Source organism: Andrena cerasifolii, chromosome 10 (genome assembly GCF_050908995.1).
Source record: "Andrena cerasifolii isolate SP2316 chromosome 10, iyAndCera1_principal, whole genome shotgun sequence".
Classification (NCBI taxonomy): Eukaryota; Metazoa; Arthropoda; class Insecta; order Hymenoptera; family Andrenidae; genus Andrena; species Andrena cerasifolii.
The window spans coordinates 11,997,866-12,016,510 of NC_135127.1; the positions used below are offsets into that span (position 1 = coordinate 11,997,866).

Here is an 18,645-nt window from a genome sequence, read left to right on the forward strand (position 1 = left end):
AAAATTAAATTTTTTTTTGGAGGAGCTCAATTTTATTATATTTAATCGTCATTATATTCGATTTTTTTTACTTAACGTAGATCGAAATCATAAATCTTTTAGTGACCGCGAATTCTAAATTCAGTGCACCACGAATTATTATACAACGACAACTACTGTAAGCGATTATTACTAATTATCGTACCAGCGAATATCATCGTCATTCATATTATTTTTTATTGCTTACGCTTTTCCTCTTTCATGCTATTGCTTATCCTATTACTTTATATACTTTTCATTGCTAATGCTTATCGCATTTCATATTATTAACCATTGCTAAAGCCCATTGCTTTATATTATTTTCATTGCTAATGCTTATTACTTTTCATATTATTCTATACTTCATGCTCATCTATATAAATGTCTACGTGCTAATGCTTAACGTCCAACGCATTATTATAATACTACCGCTATCGCATTAACAGTGCATGGTATATTCTCCTGCTTTAAACTGAATAAACGTTCTTATTCCAAATAACGTAGCGATCCTTCGGTTACCGAGATTCCAAATCATAATAAGCTATTGCAACAGCTGATCTCGTTCCGCGAACGCGGGGATTTCTTATAGTGTTTACAAGGCTCACTTTCGCATAGGCCCTGTACGACCATACGGCACTTGTGCCCAGCCTGGCGCATTACCTACTTTTCAATCGAAACAGTACGGTGGCGTCATTGAAAGGACGCCTCGTCTATTTCACCAAATCACTGATGCAAGGGATGCAAAAGATGCAACTTGTAGGAATTCTTTAAAGCCCGTTTATATTTCCCTGTCGACGTTAATTTGTCATCCGGTGCGATACATAGATACTTACCAACGCGATACCCACGTCCTTACTTGTTGAGCGTGTATTTTCACGCTGGAGAAAAGAGACGACAATATAGGAGCAGTACGTACTCTTATCTGCTTACTATCGCTGATTAATCGCGGTTGCGAGATATTAGCGAGGCGTATCGAGCCTCAATTTCGATTCCTTTCCAACGAACTTAGGTATTTAATGGTCAGGGTTCGAATAAGAGTGGTAGGTAATCGAGTTAATCGGGAAGGAGCCCTGCTTGTGTACGCTGCTGGGTATACGTGTATGTACAAGTATATATTTAATTGAAACGGTACACCATCGTTTTCCAGGCTATTGAATTTCATACATAGGCTATAGGGCACGCGCCATCGGCATTTACCTACGAAATAACATTGATCCATTTAGTAATTAACGCGACCCAGTGTTGGATATTTTGACCGACAGCCAGATGGACGGATTCGATGGATTATCCTATTGGCGGGGTTGAAGCTACGGTTTCGGGTTGAGCTTGGGCTTCTCGTCCAGGACATTCTCGATCTCGACGTTGTCGGTCTCGGCGTTTACCACTTTGATTCGATCGTCGGGTTTCGGTCTCATCAGGATGAAGGGCAGCTCCGCGGAGAGCTCTCCGCTGAGCGCGCCGAGGTAGAGCTTCACCTTGACGGCATAGGAGACCACGATGCCGAAAGAGTCGCGGACGTCCGGCGATGTGAGCAGAGTGCTGGAGGCCAATTCGCTCTCTTCTCTCTTGAGCCGGCCGTCCAGAGCGATGCCCCTTCGGTGTTTGTTGTTCTCGAGATCCGGCTTCAGATAGAGCACCTTCTGCAGATTCGAGCCGGGGCTTATAGGGCAGCCGTCCTGAGTCTCCACCGCGTCGATCACCGTCCTGAACTGACCGTTCTGGAAGATGACCACGTCGATACCTTGCTGGATCAGAGCCTTCATCTTCTTCACCACCTTGTTGCTGTTGTTCCTCACGCACACGTTCACGGCTATCCTTTCCCCGTGATGGTAGAGCTGCTTGTCCAGAGTCACCTCCAGCTCGAGATCACCGGGGCTCAGGAGAAAGTCCTTTCGAACGACGGTGCACGGCTGGCGGCCCTGTTTGGTAGGCGCGTACTGGATCTTCCTGATACCCATCGTTACCGTGCTCCTCTTGTGGCTGATGTCGCTCTCCCTGTCTCCGGAATAGATCTTTACGTAATAGCTGACGCCGCAAGGTTCGCCGGTCTCGTCCTCGCCCGGTTGCAGGGTCACGCTCGAGGGAGCACTTGGGGGAAACTTGAACGTGAACGGGACAGCGTTCGTTCCCAGTTTCCTCAGCAATCGATCTTGCAGTCTGCTCAGATTATCCTCCACCTTCTCTGTGGTCGGATAGAGCTGCACCGAGACTAGATAAAGGTCTTTCTGGAAGTTCAGGCCCATCACCTCGTCCTCCTCTCTGCCGTAACGGAAACTGCACACCAGCTGTCCCCATATCTTCCTCCCAGTGTCGATGTAGTCCTGGTCCACTAGAATCACGCCGTCCACTGCCTCGATCCCCGACAAGTAGTCGATGAAATCCCTCTTACCCAGGTACACCGCAATCTTTCCGTTCGGCGAGCATTTCTTATAAACCTTGAAATTCACCACCATTCTCGGCTGTGTTCGAGAGAACGGCAGAAGGACAACTTATCGTCGTCGGCCACTGGATCGGGAGGGTTCAATCCTCGCCTTATATATGCTCGCGGTACTAGTGACGTCCACTTTTTCACAGGCTTCCGAATCCATTCAGCGTCGCGGATCGCGGATAAACGGCTGTCTTTACTCACTCAGCTGCTAACCTTTTCGTCCTCTTCCGATCTTGTTTTCCCTTCTTCTTCTTCTGATAATAATAATAATAATAGGTGCCATAGGCGTTTCCGACTTTACCTTTCGTTCCATCTCATCTTCTCTGGCTTCCTTTCCCCGTTACAATATTTCCTATATGTACACATAAATACGTAGATGTAATCGCTACAGTGCTACAATAAACTTCTATTAATTTCACCCACCTAACGTCTTTCCGTTTTTACCACGCCATTTAAACATCTTCGTTTTCTGCATTTCGGCCTTTCGAAGCACTAAAAGATGACGATCCTGATCCAGCGGGTAATGCAGAGTGTAATCGATAAAGCTGGAACCTGTTTCGGAGTGTGTTGCACGTTGCATCCTCCCTCCACCGCGCAGCACGCAATCCGTGATTACGCCGATTACGCGTTACGCGAACCGATGCGAACAGTTGACTTTTCGATACATTCTAGAAATTTTCCAACCCCACAACTACTTAGGGAAGAGTTTCCAAAGTCGCGAGTGACAACGTTCGAAATAAAAAATGTCAGAGAGTTCGGATGCTAAAGTCGATACGGTGAGTAACGCACCGTTCGATCAAGAACGTTCTACTAATTCCACTATTTAGTTTAACGCTATCCTCTTAATGAGAAGCTTCAGAGTGTGGCTTTTACTCAGCCAGAAACAACACGTTTGCTGTCTTATTTGCGACTGATTCGAGTTTAGAATTTAATCCTTTCCAGTCCAGACCTGCTAGATTCTTAGCGGTGTAAATTTGTGCAACCGCTTTTATTTTAGGCCAAACCGATGCCTGTGGCCATACCGCCAAACTCACCCAAGAAACCAGTCAAGTCTACCGCCGTTGTAAAATACTCTGTTGTTCAAACACCGGCGACTTATGCTCAACTGCAGTGCAATACAGACTTGAATCTACCACCGAGCAATTGGCTGAGCAGTTCCGCGGAAAGTTATGGCCTGCAAAGCGTCTGGTCCCAGAACTCGGGCTTCTCTAGCTTCCGCATGGCACACATGTTTCCCGACTGCGTCGGGGAGGTCGACGTTGTGTCGGATGCTGAAAATATAAAGAAACTACTAAAGTTACCTTACAACCACGGCGTGATATCGATGGTGGTCCACAGAATTGAAAACACTCTACTATTGGACGACTTCGATATTCACAAATATTTACTGAGACAGGCGGAAAGCGACTGGGAGTGGCTGAAGAAATTCTTTTACGAGCATGTCTTTGAGAATCTGGGAGACAAAGAGAAGTGTTTGTTTCACAAGACGAACAATAGAAACGCTTTACAGCAGAGAAACCTGATATCGAAGTTTCTGTATCACTCGATAGTAGTGGCGGATAATAAAGAGCAGTGCGCGAAACCGCAGCTACCTGTAAAACCATTAGAGCCATGTTTACCAGAACCGTCGCAAGAAGAAAAAGTACCAGATCCCAATTATAATCATAATTTTGCTAGAAACATTCTATGGACTTTTGAAAATATACAAATGCTTGTTGGTACAGACATGCCGATATTTGGCGGGCAAACCCATCCCTGTATAAGTCTAAGATTGAGGGACATGACCAAGCCTATTAATGTTTTAACCGGTATAGATTACTGGTTGGACAACTTAATGTGTAATGTTCCAGAGGTGGTGATGTGTTATCATCTAGATGGTATCGTGCAAAAGTACGAGTTAATAAAAACAGAAGATCTTCCTAACTTGGACCATTCTAAATTTAGCCCTAAAGTTATCAGGGATGTCGCGCAGAATATTTTAAGTTTCTTGAAGAATAACGCGACAAAGGCCGGGCACACTTATTGGTTGTTTAAAGGTAAGATAGCCGTTTGAATAAAAAGACGGTTTGAGGGGGAACAACACCTCCAAGCCCAGAAAAGTGCATATCTAACAAAAAATAAAAAATAAAAAAAATTGCACTTTTTTCTGGGCTTGAAGGTGTTGTTCCCCATTAAGTTTAAAGAGCTGTTGGAAATTCGTTAATAAATTGGCTAACTGGCTAACATCCTTTAATTTGTCATTACGATTGGTAGGCAAGGATGACGATGTTGTAAAGTTGTACGATTTAACGTCATTGTGTAATGACGTATCCGATGAAAAGGGCCAGAATCCGTTCACTGTACCTGTCGCTATGTTACTCTATAGAGTAGCTCGTAATATGAAATATTCCTCTGATTACCACCGACAACAGGGCACCATTAGAATGCTGCTAAAGAATTGTATAGAGTTGTTGGCTAAAGAGAAATATCCCCAAATCGTAACATCGGCGCATTTTATGCTGTCTGACCTTTATATACCGTCGGACACAGACCCCGCTAGTCCGGGGCTTTCCGATCAAAGCGACGAAGAAGATACTCAAAGCGAATCGAGTACACATCAGGAGAATGATAAAGACGAGGAAGGAGAATTTGAAGAAGCTGCGATAAAGTCCTTAACATTAGCTAACAGTAAGTGAAAGGGTTTGTCTTGGATAGATTTAAAAAGGTATAAAAAGTGAAGGATTTTTCAACTTTTAGTGAAGGAACAGACCACCGAACGGGAAGAGCCGAAATACAAGCCACCGGCGATGTCGGGTACAGCCGAAGAAAGATGCCTGGCTGCTTTGGAACATGTTTGCCATGGGCTGGAGTGTTTACAGTATTTCCCAACTGAAGATAGCAGCGAAGAAGAGCAGAAGAAAATGGAAGACGAGGAAAGGGAGCGGAAGAAGAAGGAATACGAAGAGACTCATCCAAACATGGCAAAACCTTTTCAGGCAATACCGATGCCGTACACATCTTTGAAAGAGGAGAATAAAGAAGCGGAATCGAGAGCAAGTTCGGTAAGCAATAGTCCCACTCATAAACGCAAGTTGAAACAGAGGAAGCACAAGAAATCGGAGAGGGTTGTTCTGAGAGAGCAAAATGTTCATGCCGAAAGCAGCGAGCCGAAAGCATTGCTGTGTAAACATAAAGCTGAAACTCTGCCCACGTGGCAAGCTCCCCAAAAAACTGACAACATCAGTTGGAATGCGCATTTGAAAACACTACTGTACGAGAAGGCTTCCTTAATCTTCGCTGTACTCGCCGAAAATGAATATGCTAATAGAAACTATGGAGCATCGTTGAGATATATGTTGGCAGTTTTACGCTGTCAAAAGATATTGGAGATTTTTTGTGGTATAAGAAACGATAAGTCGATCAGCTATTTATTGGGTCGCGCAGGAGATTGTTGTTTTATGGCTGTGCAAGATTGGTGTAACGTCGAGAAACATCGGAAAGATTATGAAATGAAGAATGCGATCGAGGAAAAGATTGTCGAGGAGATATGTAGAATGGAAGATTTAGATACGAGTATGTATATTATCTAGATCTCTAGATGAAAAGTACTTGGAAGATAATAATATTATAGTGTCGCAGCTAATTGCATTTATTCTGCGTTCCAGATGGTGCCGAATTACTACCCCAACGTTTAGAAAGTCTAGAATCTACCCTAGTAGCGTCCTACATTTGTTACAAAAAAGCCTTGTCCCTAGAACCATTGGATATGGATAAAAATAATCTTTCAAGGCGGTTAGGAAACATTCACAATGAACTAGGCGTTCTTTATATGAATCAGGCTGCAAGTAAGTAGTGTTTTATTTATCAGTATTATCACTTTGTCATTTTACGAACAGGCGAATTTACGCTGTTGCTTGCTTTTCCAGCGCATTACCAGCAGGATAATTGCGCAGACGACACGACCGAGTTTTCAGCTGAAATAGCAGCCTTACTTACGCGTTCGTTGATTCATTTAGAAGCGGGTGTGAAAGCGTTCGAAACTGTTCACGATCAAGCGAATTTGGCACTTTTACACTCGAATACGGGACGACTAATGCGACTTTGCGCTCACATGCACGTGAAACAAAACACTCAAGAACGTCATTTCTACAACAAAGCGCTTGCGAGCTATCAGAAGGCTTTGCAAGTTTTGTCTTCTAGAAAATCCAATCCTGCCATTTGGGATACCGTTACATGGGACCTCTCGACCACCCTCTTCACCATGGCCACCTTGCTACAAGACTATCCCATAAGTGGCTGTAAAGTATGTGTTCCCTCCTTTCCATTCTCACGTATAAAATCATTCGGTTAATTTACTTGTTCCTGTGATGTGATTTCAGACCGAAGAAGAATTGGAACGAGAAGTCGTCGATATCCTACAAAAGGCACTGAAACATTGTGATACCGAAACGTCAGGACCACGGCAACCTGTTTATCAATTCCGTGCAGCCACTATTCAACATAGACTAGCGTCCTTGCATCACCGTGTATATAGAGAGTACGAACCAGATGCAGACAACGTTAAAAGAAAAACTAGTTTGCAACTGTGCAAGCTGTATTACGACAAAGCTGCAAAGTTGTTATTGGCTCTGGAGCAAACTTCCGAGTTTCTAACAGTGCAGATGGAAAGAGTTGCCTTAACCGAGCACCAAGCACGTTGTACGTACTTTTCTATCCACGCGGTTTTACACGTCTCTCCCGAGTTAACTAATATCGCGTTTCAGGTGCTACAACTTTTAACGGGAAATTGAAAGCATATCAAAACGGTCTGGAACTGATACTGCAATGCAAATCCATTATGGATATATTGTGCGATAGAAATAACTCTCAGAAGCAAAAGGGAGAGAGCGTAATTGCCATGAGTCATAAGGTAGGGAAAGAAAACGCAGAAGAAGTAAAACGAACAGACGAGCAGAAGTCGACAGAAGATGAAGAAAGTTTAGTGATATTACTCGAACAGAGGCTTCAGTTTATCTTGAGATCTCTAACAAAATTATTTGTTGCCAAGAATAGCAATACCAATAAGAAAGAGTATGTATTTTAAACTGTACATCGTTAATACGCTCATTGGTACATACGTACGTGTTGCGTATAATCTAACGTAATCTGATTCAATGTTTTAGGTTCGAAGCCCTTGCCAATCTGTATAAACAATGTTACAGTCGAACGCTGCGGCCAGTCACGATGACTGGTTTCACTTTAATAGAACACGTAGCACAGCTTCTACGAGAATTGGAAAATATGCTTTCGGCTACAGGATCTTAGACAATCGTGTGTGTATTTATGGGGGTGGCACTTATTTATTCTTGGTAAACATTTTTTTCAAGATTTTCTTTGGGACACCTTCCAGAATAGTTCCAAAAAATAAACAAAAAATCTGTGTGAAGTTTCAGCCCGTTCCGATAACAGAAAAATTATTTAATAGCTCACAAAGTCGATTTTATATATCCTTCCAGTTATTGATTAAATAAAAAAATATGTCACACAAAAGTTGTAGATCCGGACAAGGAGCATCTTTTATGTTTCATTACTTTTCCTCGTGCTGCTAACGGTTTTTGAAAAAAGTCCGAAAAATAAAAAAATAACTCTTTTCATCAAATTTTGAAAGTTTAATCTATATCTTCGATATTTTTGCGAATTTCGGTCACAAATTTTCAGAAAACATTCATGACATATCAAACACTGAAAATAAGGGGAAAAAACATTTTTATCTTTTTGGCATATTTCGTATATGCCCCCCTCTTAAATCTTTAAAAAATAGTCCTCGAAAATAAAAATTCTCTCATTTTTTGGTCGCCTGCATAAGTAAAGAGTGTTCGAGAAGTATTTAAACTTTCAAAATTTGAGAGAAAAAAGTTTTTTTTTTAGTTTTACGGACTTTTTTCAAAAACCATTTGCCGCACGTGAAAAAATTATGCAACATAAAAGATGCTCCTTATCCGGATCTACAACTTTTGTTTGACATATTCTTTTATTTAATCAATAACTTGGCAGATATTATATAAAATCGACTGTGTGAGCTGTTAAATTATTATTTAAATGTTAAGTGCCCAGGGGCACCTTTTCCAGTTATCCTATCGAGCTCAAACTTTACACAGTTTTTTATTTTATTTTTTGGAACTATTCTGGAGGGTGCCCCGAAGAAAATTCAAAAGTCAAAAATAAGAGCCACCCTAGTGTGTATATATACCGTATCTGTACCACATCGAAAGCCGAATGCGTAAGGTCTGAATCAATGAATACGCCTCCTGCCTGAGATTCATGCAAGTTTATCGATTCTCTTAATCCTTTGAAGGTTTTTAATCACTGTTAACGCTGGCCGTTATACCCTCGCGGACTGAGACCTTGTTCGTTGGCTCTCTCCATCCAAGATTGTGAAAACTTTTTTTTATTCTAATATGTAAATAGATCGAAGCTTTTATTTATATATGATTTATAAGCGAAAAATAATAGATACTGCGAATAATAGTTGCAACGTATTTTGTCTTCCCGCCACCCCTCACCTCCACTCAGCTGACAATGAGCTGAATTTTTCCGCGTGATTTTGAAAAAGTATTTTATAGTACCTGTGCGAGTAATCGGATCGAAAGAATTGTTTAAAGAAAATAGGTATCTGACATGGAACGTCTTATTGTACCGATTGAGTGAATATGAATTTTCCCGCGCAATATTAGTTGCTTAAGTGAACACGGGTTTCGCGTAATCCGTACGAAAGCTTCCTATTCAAGGGCAAAATTCTATGAAAGATAAAAAGCCATTTCACCGAACGCAACGATGTGTCATGTGAGAAGCCTGCGGACGGGACGTTAACGAGGGAAGAGTTGAGTAGGTACCTACATAATCATTGGCGATGGCGCGTAAACACACGTTAAAATAATATAACGATGCTTTCTAAACACTTGTACTCGAGCACTTTCTCTGCATCACTGATCACGAACCACATAAACACACTATTTAGATTGCGAACAACGGTGACAATTACATGTACGTATATATGACTTATACGAGGCAAACTTATTGTTAGTTAGTCGATCATTGCGTCGCATTCGCGAATCGCGATTGCACCGATGCCCAGGCAAAGAAAGAAAGCGTCCATATCCGCGCAGGAATCACGACTAAACTTCCGGTCAACTTGTGCACGCTGGTTAAGCTGCTGTTACACGCGAGCTTTTTTAACTAATACGGACTCGATCGTGTATTTAGATAAGATTTTTCGCGACTCGATACGGTAACAATGGACGCATTTGAGGGGAGGTTATTATTATGACATGTGACTTCCGGTGGCGTTGCACGGTTAGTGCGGCGACTAACGTAGTAACAATTGACGGAGCCATTAGAAATTTGTAAGCTTTCGTGGTGGTTTGTGTCGTGCAGTTTTTATCAGTTTGTGCATGGTTAGTGCGACGTTCCAGCGATGTTCCAGCGGGCCGTGATACACTTTTCATCATTCTCGGTGAGTTTGCTATCAGAATTGTGCGAATGTTGTTGTAGCCTTGAAACGTATGAAACTCGATAGATGACTTGGAAGCCTTGCACTATTTGGCGGGAATACGCATTGGTGTGGAAATGGCGCGGAATTGTTGGTGTTGGGTTCGATTTTTCCATCACCCGTTTAATCCGTAATCGATGCAAGTTGAATTTTCGCGTTTCCTCGTCCGAGCTGTTAGAAGTTTCTTGAGAAGTTTTTTAAGACATGAATTATTTAAGGTTTTAAATTCGTCAACGGTTGACTAACCAAAAAATGCATCAGCTACACTGGCTCGGGCGACGGCGACAGTCGATAGATTTCCGTCAATTTTTTAAAGCCAACGTAGAACGTGAATAACCTGGCAGTTAAGCGATATCGTATTTCTTATTTCGGCGTACAAGGAGGCGAGTAGTGAATTCGTAAATAAGCTTTTAGCAGCTCACGGTTTCTTTGTATAATAAGTATAGGTAATAAGAGTAGAAATAAATTAAAGTTACAGATAGAGTATAATAAAATTCTGACGAAACCAAAGTAGCCATGATGCTGGTTTCGTGGAAGATCGATGATCTACGAAGCATATTCGGCTATCGAGATACCGGGATATAAGAATTCCAAGCTGGCAGTCAGCCCGGGGCCCCGGGTCATACAGGAGGTGGAGGTTAGAAGTTGGAAGCGGTGCATCAAAGACAAAACAAAATACCGTCTTTCGTGGCTATTTCCCACATTAATTTGCTGATCTCGTTCCATTCCCTCCAGACATCCGTGGCTTGACCTTTCCACGATTTCGTCTGTTTCAGGTCATCCATAGTTTTCTCCTTTAGTATCTGTTCTCGTCTCGTCTCGCCTCGCCTCGTCCAGAGATTCCACCATCTTTCTCAATTTGTTTGATGGGGAAAAGTTTACGGAGTAGCTGGCGGTGATTTTATTTGAAACGATGCTCATTATTTGCGGACCGTACGTGCTTTCAGCCTTGCCGCTAGAGCTGACCAAAAAGCTGAGTTAATTGTACATACATAGGTAAGTGGTTTGCGTCCGACTGGAACGCGAATGAGCTTGTTTAATCCGTTTCACCGGCGTTAATCCATATATCAGCCATAATATTAAATGCGGCAAGTGCGATTGCTTCGATCCTTTGTTTAAGGTTTAAGCCGCGACTGTTATATTATTCCCCATAGTGATCCTTTAGGCAGTGATCGGAACATCGTGTATCGTCGCTGATTGGTTGCCGCGATTTGGAGCAAAAGCGGAAGTAGACAGAGAAAGAAACTGTAAAAAAGGAAGAGACAGAAATACTGATAGAAGGAGGCAAAAATACTGATAGAAAGAGAGAGAGAGAAATATTGATAGAAAGAGATAGATAAACGTTTAGGTTATGTTATTTCGGGTTTCGCTCCAAAATGGCTGCTGTTATACCGATCACTCCCTAGAGGATCACTAACTCCCGACGGCTAAAGTAGCAGAAAGAATAATAGATTCGGGGCTGTAACTGTTACAGCCTCGACTCATGCGAGTATGTACTACATGCATATGTATAGATACCCCGGACACACGTGACGCGTCCCTTTAATTTTACATGCCTGGTGTCTGAACTTGGACTAGGATAATATTTTCCGCCTGGTAGGAAGAAGGTAAAGGACGCGGACGGGTGGAAACTCGGTTGCAACTTTAATAAATAATCCGAAAAGCTGCCTGAGGCAAGTTTAAAGAATATCAAAATCAGGGGTCGGTTTACCCTGTTGGTTGTGTCTGCGTTTCTCCGTTTTTCCCCGTGTTCAATATCCAGGCGTACCCTCGCTCGTATTTCCGGGCAGAGTACCGTGCCAGAAGACAACCCTCCCGTGGAACCTGCGGATACATTTCTTTCCGTCTTTCTTTTCTTTTTTTTTTTTTAACAAGCTACACCGAAAGTTCCTACGGGGGTGTCGTGTTTCTCGGGTTAGTCCTGGGGTAGATCCCTACTCCATTTGTCTCCGACCACGTTCGTTATTTCATATTTGTACCGTTCTACCCTCTGCTTGTTTCGCGTCTCGCCATGGATTCCGCCTCTTCCATGGCAGCGTCGCTCACAGCCGCAGCAAATATTAATCCGCAAAGAATTTCACCAACAAGTATCCTATCTAGAATTTCGAATGCATGTTTTACTGCAGGAAAAACTCCGCCCTACCCTGTCGAGAACTTTTATGAACTACGGTGAATTTTTACGACCTCGTAGAGCCACTATTATTTTCTCCGCTTGCTCCCCCATGATCGAGCCGAGGTCTTTGGCGTCAGTTCGAACAGTCGCGTCGCATCGTTGGTGAAGGGAACACGTACACATAGAAAATTAAGGGACACTTTCGCCCTTTCCCTCATCCACTCCCTCGCCCTGGAGTTTCCGCGACTTTGAAACAATTGAATTCCAAGACGTCTTGTCGGTCAGGGGGAAATGGAGAGAGGCTCGAGGCGGGGTGGTAGTCGGCCATTACGCGAATTACATAATGAATCCGTCAGACGCGAAGGAAAAAGGAAAAAGGAGGAAGAAAAAGGGGAAAAAACGCCGGTTGATAGTCTAGGCTCGTCCGACCGGCCCGGCCGGGCCGACGGTCTTTTCTTTTGCGACTGCCGATGGTATTTCGGCTCGGACAAAGGGGGAATTCCGCGAGTTTGCTGCTCTCCTCTTTCCATCTGCCATTTCGGCCTGTCCCTCTCTGTTCCGATGACTTCGGGCCCTTCGAATTCTAACCGCGTTCTCGTCTCTCCTCGAGCCCCGATCTCTTATCTGGTTATATCAATTAGAGTCGGTGCCTTTCTGTCCTCTCGCCTCGGCATTCTTTTCCCCGTCCACATCCGTTCGCAGCGGTCTCGCCGAGGAGAGGCTCGCTAAGTCGTGACGATCGAGTCCTCGCCAATGACACTTCCGCCCGATCGGAATCCAGTGCGGAGATATTCCTTCGGACAGCAGCAGTTTTTCGGTTTCCCCGAGTGGAGATGTTTGTCGAATTGTGACAAACCGAGCGAGCCCAGTCTTCTGTTTCGCCAGCAGAATTTTCTTTTAAACGGTATTTAGCGGTTTTACCTCGCGCGAGGATTATCAGCTGGTTAAGTTTTAATGGTATTCCGGACGCATTACGGCAAGTTTGCTTGTATTCTCGAGACGAAGCGTGTTCCTTCGGCAACTTTCCCGAGTGAATGCATGCCGCGTGTTTTGGACTTTTGGAGGGCATCGCGGGTGTCATAAATAACACACGTAGGTAGGCGCATGTTCCATTACGAACAGTCGGCCTTTTCCACCGATAATAAATTACTGGCAATGTAAACAGGGACGTGAATCATATTTGCCGTGTCCAGGTGTTCCGTCACTGTCGATAATTATTCATATCAGAATTTATTTCGCTACAACGCCTGATGGATGTCTCAGGGTGGAGAATTCAGCACGCTTCTTCCTTAGCTGTTGGTTTGATTCGCGACTCGCGGGAGAAACAAGGATACTAACGGCCTGACGATCGATTAAATTGCGAACGCTCGAGTTCACCGAATGATTCGTAGCATCGCGACGTGCATCCTCTTCGCGACGGGCATTGCACACTCGTGCACTTGTACACTTGTAATTCCAGTATACGTCGGTGTAACGGCCCGTGTCGTGAAATATTGGGCCGATTGCGAAGCGAGGCGAGGCGACCCGGGCGGAAACCGAGTAGCGTGCGACGAAACTTCCATACCCGTCGAAAATTTCAACAAACAGAGGTTACGTGGCTGGTTTTAAAGCGATCCCATTTTCCAAGAGGAAGCCACAGTGCGCTTCGAGTTGTCGCCTAATCACTCAAACGTTACGGTTACCCTAAAAGTTCAGCTTTCTAGTGTCTACCCACGCCGACCCAACATGGATTTCCAATTTAATCATATCATTGGTCACTCTGATACGCATACATAACTATGTACAGTCGACGAGGGGTCGCGGTTAGTGTTCCTGATTTCTCCAGATTTTTTCCCTCTCGAGAAATCAGAAATAAGATCATACTTCTTGAGAGTTCTCGAGAAATTGATAAAAAATATTACAAAATTAATATTTTAGGAATAATGTTGATAATATTTGGATATTAAATACAAAAATGCGTCGTTTGAATCTTTTTGAAAGAGATTCTGGATTACGTTTGCAAAAAGTTGGTAAGGGATAGAATAGCTTTGCCTGTTCTTTTCGATATTTCTTCTTTAATAGCCACAAGCAACTCATTACTTAATTCAGTAGGTATACAATTTTTCTAAATTGTTAAATTAGAATTAATGAGCACCTTCACCAGTCAATAATGCCGAATCTTCACTAGTAAGAGAAAACAGTATTTCTCGAGAAATTTTATAATTGCTTATTTCTTATTTCTCGAGAAATTCTGGAGAAAGAATTCTCGGGAAGGAACACTAGTCGCGGTGACGATCAATCGCTGCTCGAGCGGAACAAATCGGTGTCAATAAGGTACTTGTTGTTTAGACAACGCTTTCTGCTGTTCGGGAATTAAACTTTACCGGGTTCATCGGTTCTGTACCTATAACTATTCGAAATTACATTAGCTATATGTATGTATGCATATTCTGTTAGGATAGATCGGTTGCAGTCGTAAGATGAGACGACGCGACGGTGTTGGGATCGGGCGTGTCTCACATACATAGGTAAAATCTAATGCGTTTTTAACGAGTAGGTATGTAGGACATATAGCGCGGCGAATGATTTACGTTCCGGGAACAAGGTCTGATGTCACAACTCTCGGATACTCGATAATGTATCGCTTCGAAGCGAAACCATGTAGATTACGCGCATTTCCCTGGAAATAAAAGCGTAGCTTTTTAATCAACCTAAAAAACATCGCCGTTGGAGGATTACTCGAGAAGTTTTCCAGTATTCCCAGGGAGCTTGGCGGCCGCGGCGGCCGTTTGAACGTCTCGATGCTAATTACAGCCGTAATTTCGTAGTTGCGTGAGGCGTCTTAAACGTGTGCTTCGGTCTCGGAAGTTTCGCCATTTGCGCGTGTATTTCGTCAAGATTTGCGCATTGCGGGCTATGAAGAACGGGAGCACGAGTTCTTCTCCTTCCTAGCTGTGCTAGTAATGGCTGCCACTAGCGAAAATCCAATCGTCTAATCAAACTCGCATTGCTGTGTTTTATTTCGCCTACAAGTCGGTACAAGTAGATCATCTCAGTGTTTGCCGCGCGCACTCGACGAAAATCCAATGTAAACGCGCAAGTTTCCGTAGGCACTTGCCACCTTCATCCGTCCATTAAGTCAGGCGGATAAAAATTTATGTCCCGGATCGTAAGGGTGTGTACCTACACGTACACTCGATAAGGCATAGACGTATTTTATCGCGATGGAACGTGATTCGCAGGAGACGAGGAGGATCAAAGATTGGGGGTGAAGACTGCAGGTTATTACCTACGTGGCGAAACATACGTCTTGTAGGGTGTCGTTCGCGCAATAATATTTCCTTTTATCGAGGGAGCCATACAGGACCTTTATCGGTCGCTTTATCGGAGTCCAATAATCGGGAAACTCATCGAGTCTGAAGATTCAAAGAACTCGGAGAGGAGGCGAAACTTTGAATTATTGATAGCTCCGATAAAGCGGTGTGAATTGATTAATACAAATCGATCGGCCAGTCCGGGTTTGCGCGTGGCGTCGATGAGAAAATACGAGAAATCTCTGGCCCCTCTAGAGGCTTTCTCGCGCTCAAATTAATTATTAGCAAACTCGGCTGGGCAGCAACAAATTCTACTATATATCGGCTGGACACGCGAGAAACTCGAATTAATTGATAACCCGAACGTGACTGCGTGCGGTGCTTGTTCGTTTCCTCGCATTTCTTGCTATGCCGATATCATCCACCCCAAGGATGTTTATATTTCCACATCGCAATCGTCACCATTATTCGGAACCGTGAGAAATGACCGTTGCGACAAAAGGCGGCGACAGAATCGATGAGCGTTAAAAATACGTATCCGTCGAAGCGATGTCTGGATGTTGCTACTCTCGCCGGCAGCATACGTAATTCAGGCGAGAGCAATCATCGGAAATATCGTTGATAGACTGGTGGTTGAAACGTGTCGTGCTTGAGATTTATTTTCGGCGTCGCGTCGTCGAACGCGAGAGAAAGGGGTAAGATTTAATTTTCAATAAATTCGTTCGACTCTTCGTTCCCCGTCGCCTTGTTTTGCCCCCGCGTCTCTTTTATTCTTTTCCCGAACGGCTTGCCACTGCTCCGCACCCATTACAAACGCGCCCTCGTTGCCACGGCACCGACAAATCAACTCGAATTTATGATTCAATTTTCGTAACCGTTTCGAATGCGTCCATCGACGGGATTGTTTTTCTCCGCTACTCTCCTCTGGCATTCCTTTATCTCCTCTGCGGTGCCCGTGCGCGCACTGCGCGAGGCTTATATTAACCACTGGCATGGAGTAAATTCGTTTGGCGAAAGTTGTGGTTCGGAAGGGAGGGGTTTGATTGCCCGACGTTCGGAATTTTCGACGGTGCTCGCGTCGCGGTGGCACGAGGAGACAGTTTTTTCCTCCGCCGGCAATTACTTCTCGTTTAGCGCGTTGCCGTATATCAGATGGACGAAAGCAAGTCCAGCGGGCAACTGGATACCGTGGGTCACGTACACGCCTGCCCCGGCAATATCGTCGGCCAGGATCTTTATTCTTTCTTATTACTTAATATCCTTGGTAACGAGGATAAATGTGGTACCCCGGCCCCTGCTAATTGGCACGATACCGCACACTCTCCTCTCGTCAATCTATCGCTCGGCCACCCTACGAACGGCACGCGAGAACATCAACCGGATTTTCCTTCTCTCTTACTACACGGCTCATCTGTAATTGTGAGCGTCCGCTTCGTCCATCGATTTCCTCGAGAAGCGTAGAAGGTGTACGGGGGCGGCTCTCTTTTCGCTTTGCGGTTGTCCTGCTGGAATTCCATCGTTCAGTAGTAAACACCCGCGCATGGTCAGCCACCAGGCCACGAGGAGCCGCACCATAAATTCATAGTTTGCGCGGTAGTTTTCCTCTCCTCTCCGAGCCGGACCTGTCAAAATTCTAGACCGCAGGGTCTAGACCAACGATAATCAGCCGCTCAGTCAAGTCCTGCTTATTCCCGCCGAAAATGCGTTCGCCTCGTTTGCCCCGTTCACCGCCTCGCCAGCCCCTCTATTCGCGTAAATTTACCTGCCAGCACCCGATTTAACCAACTTTGCAGCTCCGTCGCTCTCTTCTTCTTTTCGTTGGTGTCGCGTCAGGCGAAGGAATTGCTCGTTCGTTGGAGAGATGCGCGCAATTAGTCACCGTCCGATAGTGTGTAGGTAGAGACCCGGCGTGCTTTATTATGCCACCGTCAGTCTGCGATACTCGCTTTACGATGCCTCGCGATACTGAAACCGTTAATCATGGAATGCTGCAAACTTCCCCATAATCCACACTCACCGGCCGCTTCCCCGTGGAATTTTCTGCTCTGATAATTCCTGCCGCTATTCGGTCCTCTCTTTTCTTCCACCCTGTTCTTTTTTCCGCAAATGCAGCGCGCCACCACAAAAGGATCGCGTGTCTCTCGACCTTTTAATTACGGGGACCGCTTGAAATCAGTCTGGGTACTCTGTCAGCGCGCGTTTCGCGGATGTCGCTTTTCGTCTTGAGCCTCAAAGAGCTCGAGTGACACAGAGCCCAAGAGCGAACAGCGAACGGAAAACTCTTGGAGAGCTATACAGCTCGAGCTCCGCCTCGTTCGAGTAAATCACGATAAAAATCGCGAGCTCTCCTGGCCAAGTTTTGCAACGTTATATTGCAGCCGGGAGGGGCGGCAGGAGTAAACAGAGGTGAGCTCGAAACGCTGATCGATGGCGTTTCTAAGCGCGTCCTTCCGAACGAGAACTTTCCTCCGTTTCGATCCACACACGGTCTGGGTTAGGTCTGTCTACGCTCCACGCTGCTCCTTCGCTACTCCTTGATTGTCCTTCCTCTCAGCCTCCAAGCTCCTGCTCCCTTCTTACCGCGAAACTTTACTCGAGAAAAGTTCAGGTTCTCCTGTTTAATGTTTAAGCAGACTCGACCGCGGCCGAGGAAAGTGCTCGGAGAAACAGAAGCGAACGACAAACAGGGACGAAGGAGACGTGCATCAAAGAAATTGCCAACTATGGAAAAAGTGCTTGAAAATTTGCCGTCGGAAAAAAAGGCGACGCGCAACTGTTTCGAGAATACTTTTGCGTCTCGCAATTTCGGTTTCCCCTGTTTCGCGTTGCGCTCGAACGAGATCCCTTCCCGTCTTGATATTCTCGCATTCATGAACGTGAATGGAACATCAGGGCTTGGCTTCGTTTCTCCCTTCGACTCTTTGATTCGCATGCAACATACGGCTCTTCCTCTTGTTACCTCTGTAACACGCGCGGTCTTTATTTATTTCTGGTGCCCTCGGCTCCATCCGCGACATTCCAGTCACACGCGGTACCTACCGTCATTCCTGCTATTCCAAATATGCGTCTGCATACATATGTATTCGCTGCTCGACTCTGCGTCTTTACCTGCGCCCATCTGTTGAGCGACCAACGTGTCTTTCTTCCTCCCTCCGTCACGATGGCAACGGATTTACCTCTTCGACGCAGCCAATAAATAATTAAGGCAAATAATAAATTCATTTCAGCGGCTAACTTGTCAGTTGGTGGCTCGGTGCTACCAGCACCTTTGTTGCAGCTGGATAAA

General features: G+C 44.6%; 3 protein-coding genes across 3 annotated transcripts in view; 2 read left to right on the forward strand and 1 right to left on the reverse strand.

Moving 5' to 3' along the window:
* Nucleotides 1-1,111: 1,111 nt before the first annotated feature.
* On the reverse strand, nt 1,112-2,664 carry Arr1 (arrestin 1). Its single transcript, XM_076821022.1, has one exon. The coding sequence runs from the start codon at nt 2,469-2,471 to the stop codon at nt 1,326-1,328; it is 1,146 nt and encodes a 381-aa protein (XP_076677137.1). The 5' UTR covers nt 2,472-2,664; the 3' UTR covers nt 1,112-1,325.
* Nucleotides 2,665-3,026: 362 nt separating this feature from the next.
* LOC143373624 (erythroid differentiation-related factor 1) lies at nt 3,027-8,932 on the forward strand. Its single transcript, XM_076821021.1, has 10 exons — nt 3,027-3,222; nt 3,444-4,482; nt 4,700-5,113; nt 5,183-5,998; nt 6,091-6,270; nt 6,352-6,728; nt 6,805-7,123; nt 7,189-7,495; nt 7,588-7,741; nt 8,633-8,932. Exons 1-9 carry the CDS (start codon nt 3,190-3,192, stop codon nt 7,727-7,729), a joined length of 3,627 nt encoding a protein of 1,208 aa, XP_076677136.1. The 5' UTR covers nt 3,027-3,189; the 3' UTR covers nt 7,730-7,741; nt 8,633-8,932.
* An 839-nt stretch (nt 8,933-9,771) lies between these two features.
* Nucleotides 9,772-18,645, forward strand: part of LOC143373667 (spondin-1) — a 91,701-nt gene continuing 82,827 nt past the window's right edge. The window contains exon 1 of the mRNA XM_076821123.1: nt 9,772-9,917. Within this exon, the coding sequence (XP_076677238.1) occupies nt 9,879-9,917 (39 nt within the window). The 5' untranslated portion in view covers nt 9,772-9,878. The remainder of the gene's footprint in view (nt 9,918-18,645) is intronic.

What these genes read in the sequence shown, in the direction of transcription:
- Arr1 (XM_076821022.1), bottom strand. Translation starts at nt 2,471, where the DNA reads ATGGTGGTGAATTTCAAGGTTTATAAGAAATGCTCGCCGAACGGAAAG.
- LOC143373624 (XM_076821021.1), top strand. Translation starts at nt 3,190, where the DNA reads ATGTCAGAGAGTTCGGATGCTAAAGTCGATACG. An exon ending in GTCCTTAACATTAGCTAACA is followed by an intron (nt 5,114 to 5,182) that starts GTAAGTGAAAGG and finishes TTCAACTTTTAG; the next exon opens with TGAAGGAACAGACCACCGAA. An exon ending in TTATATGAATCAGGCTGCAA is followed by an intron (nt 6,271 to 6,351) that starts GTAAGTAGTGTT and finishes TTGCTTTTCCAG; the next exon opens with CGCATTACCAGCAGGATAAT.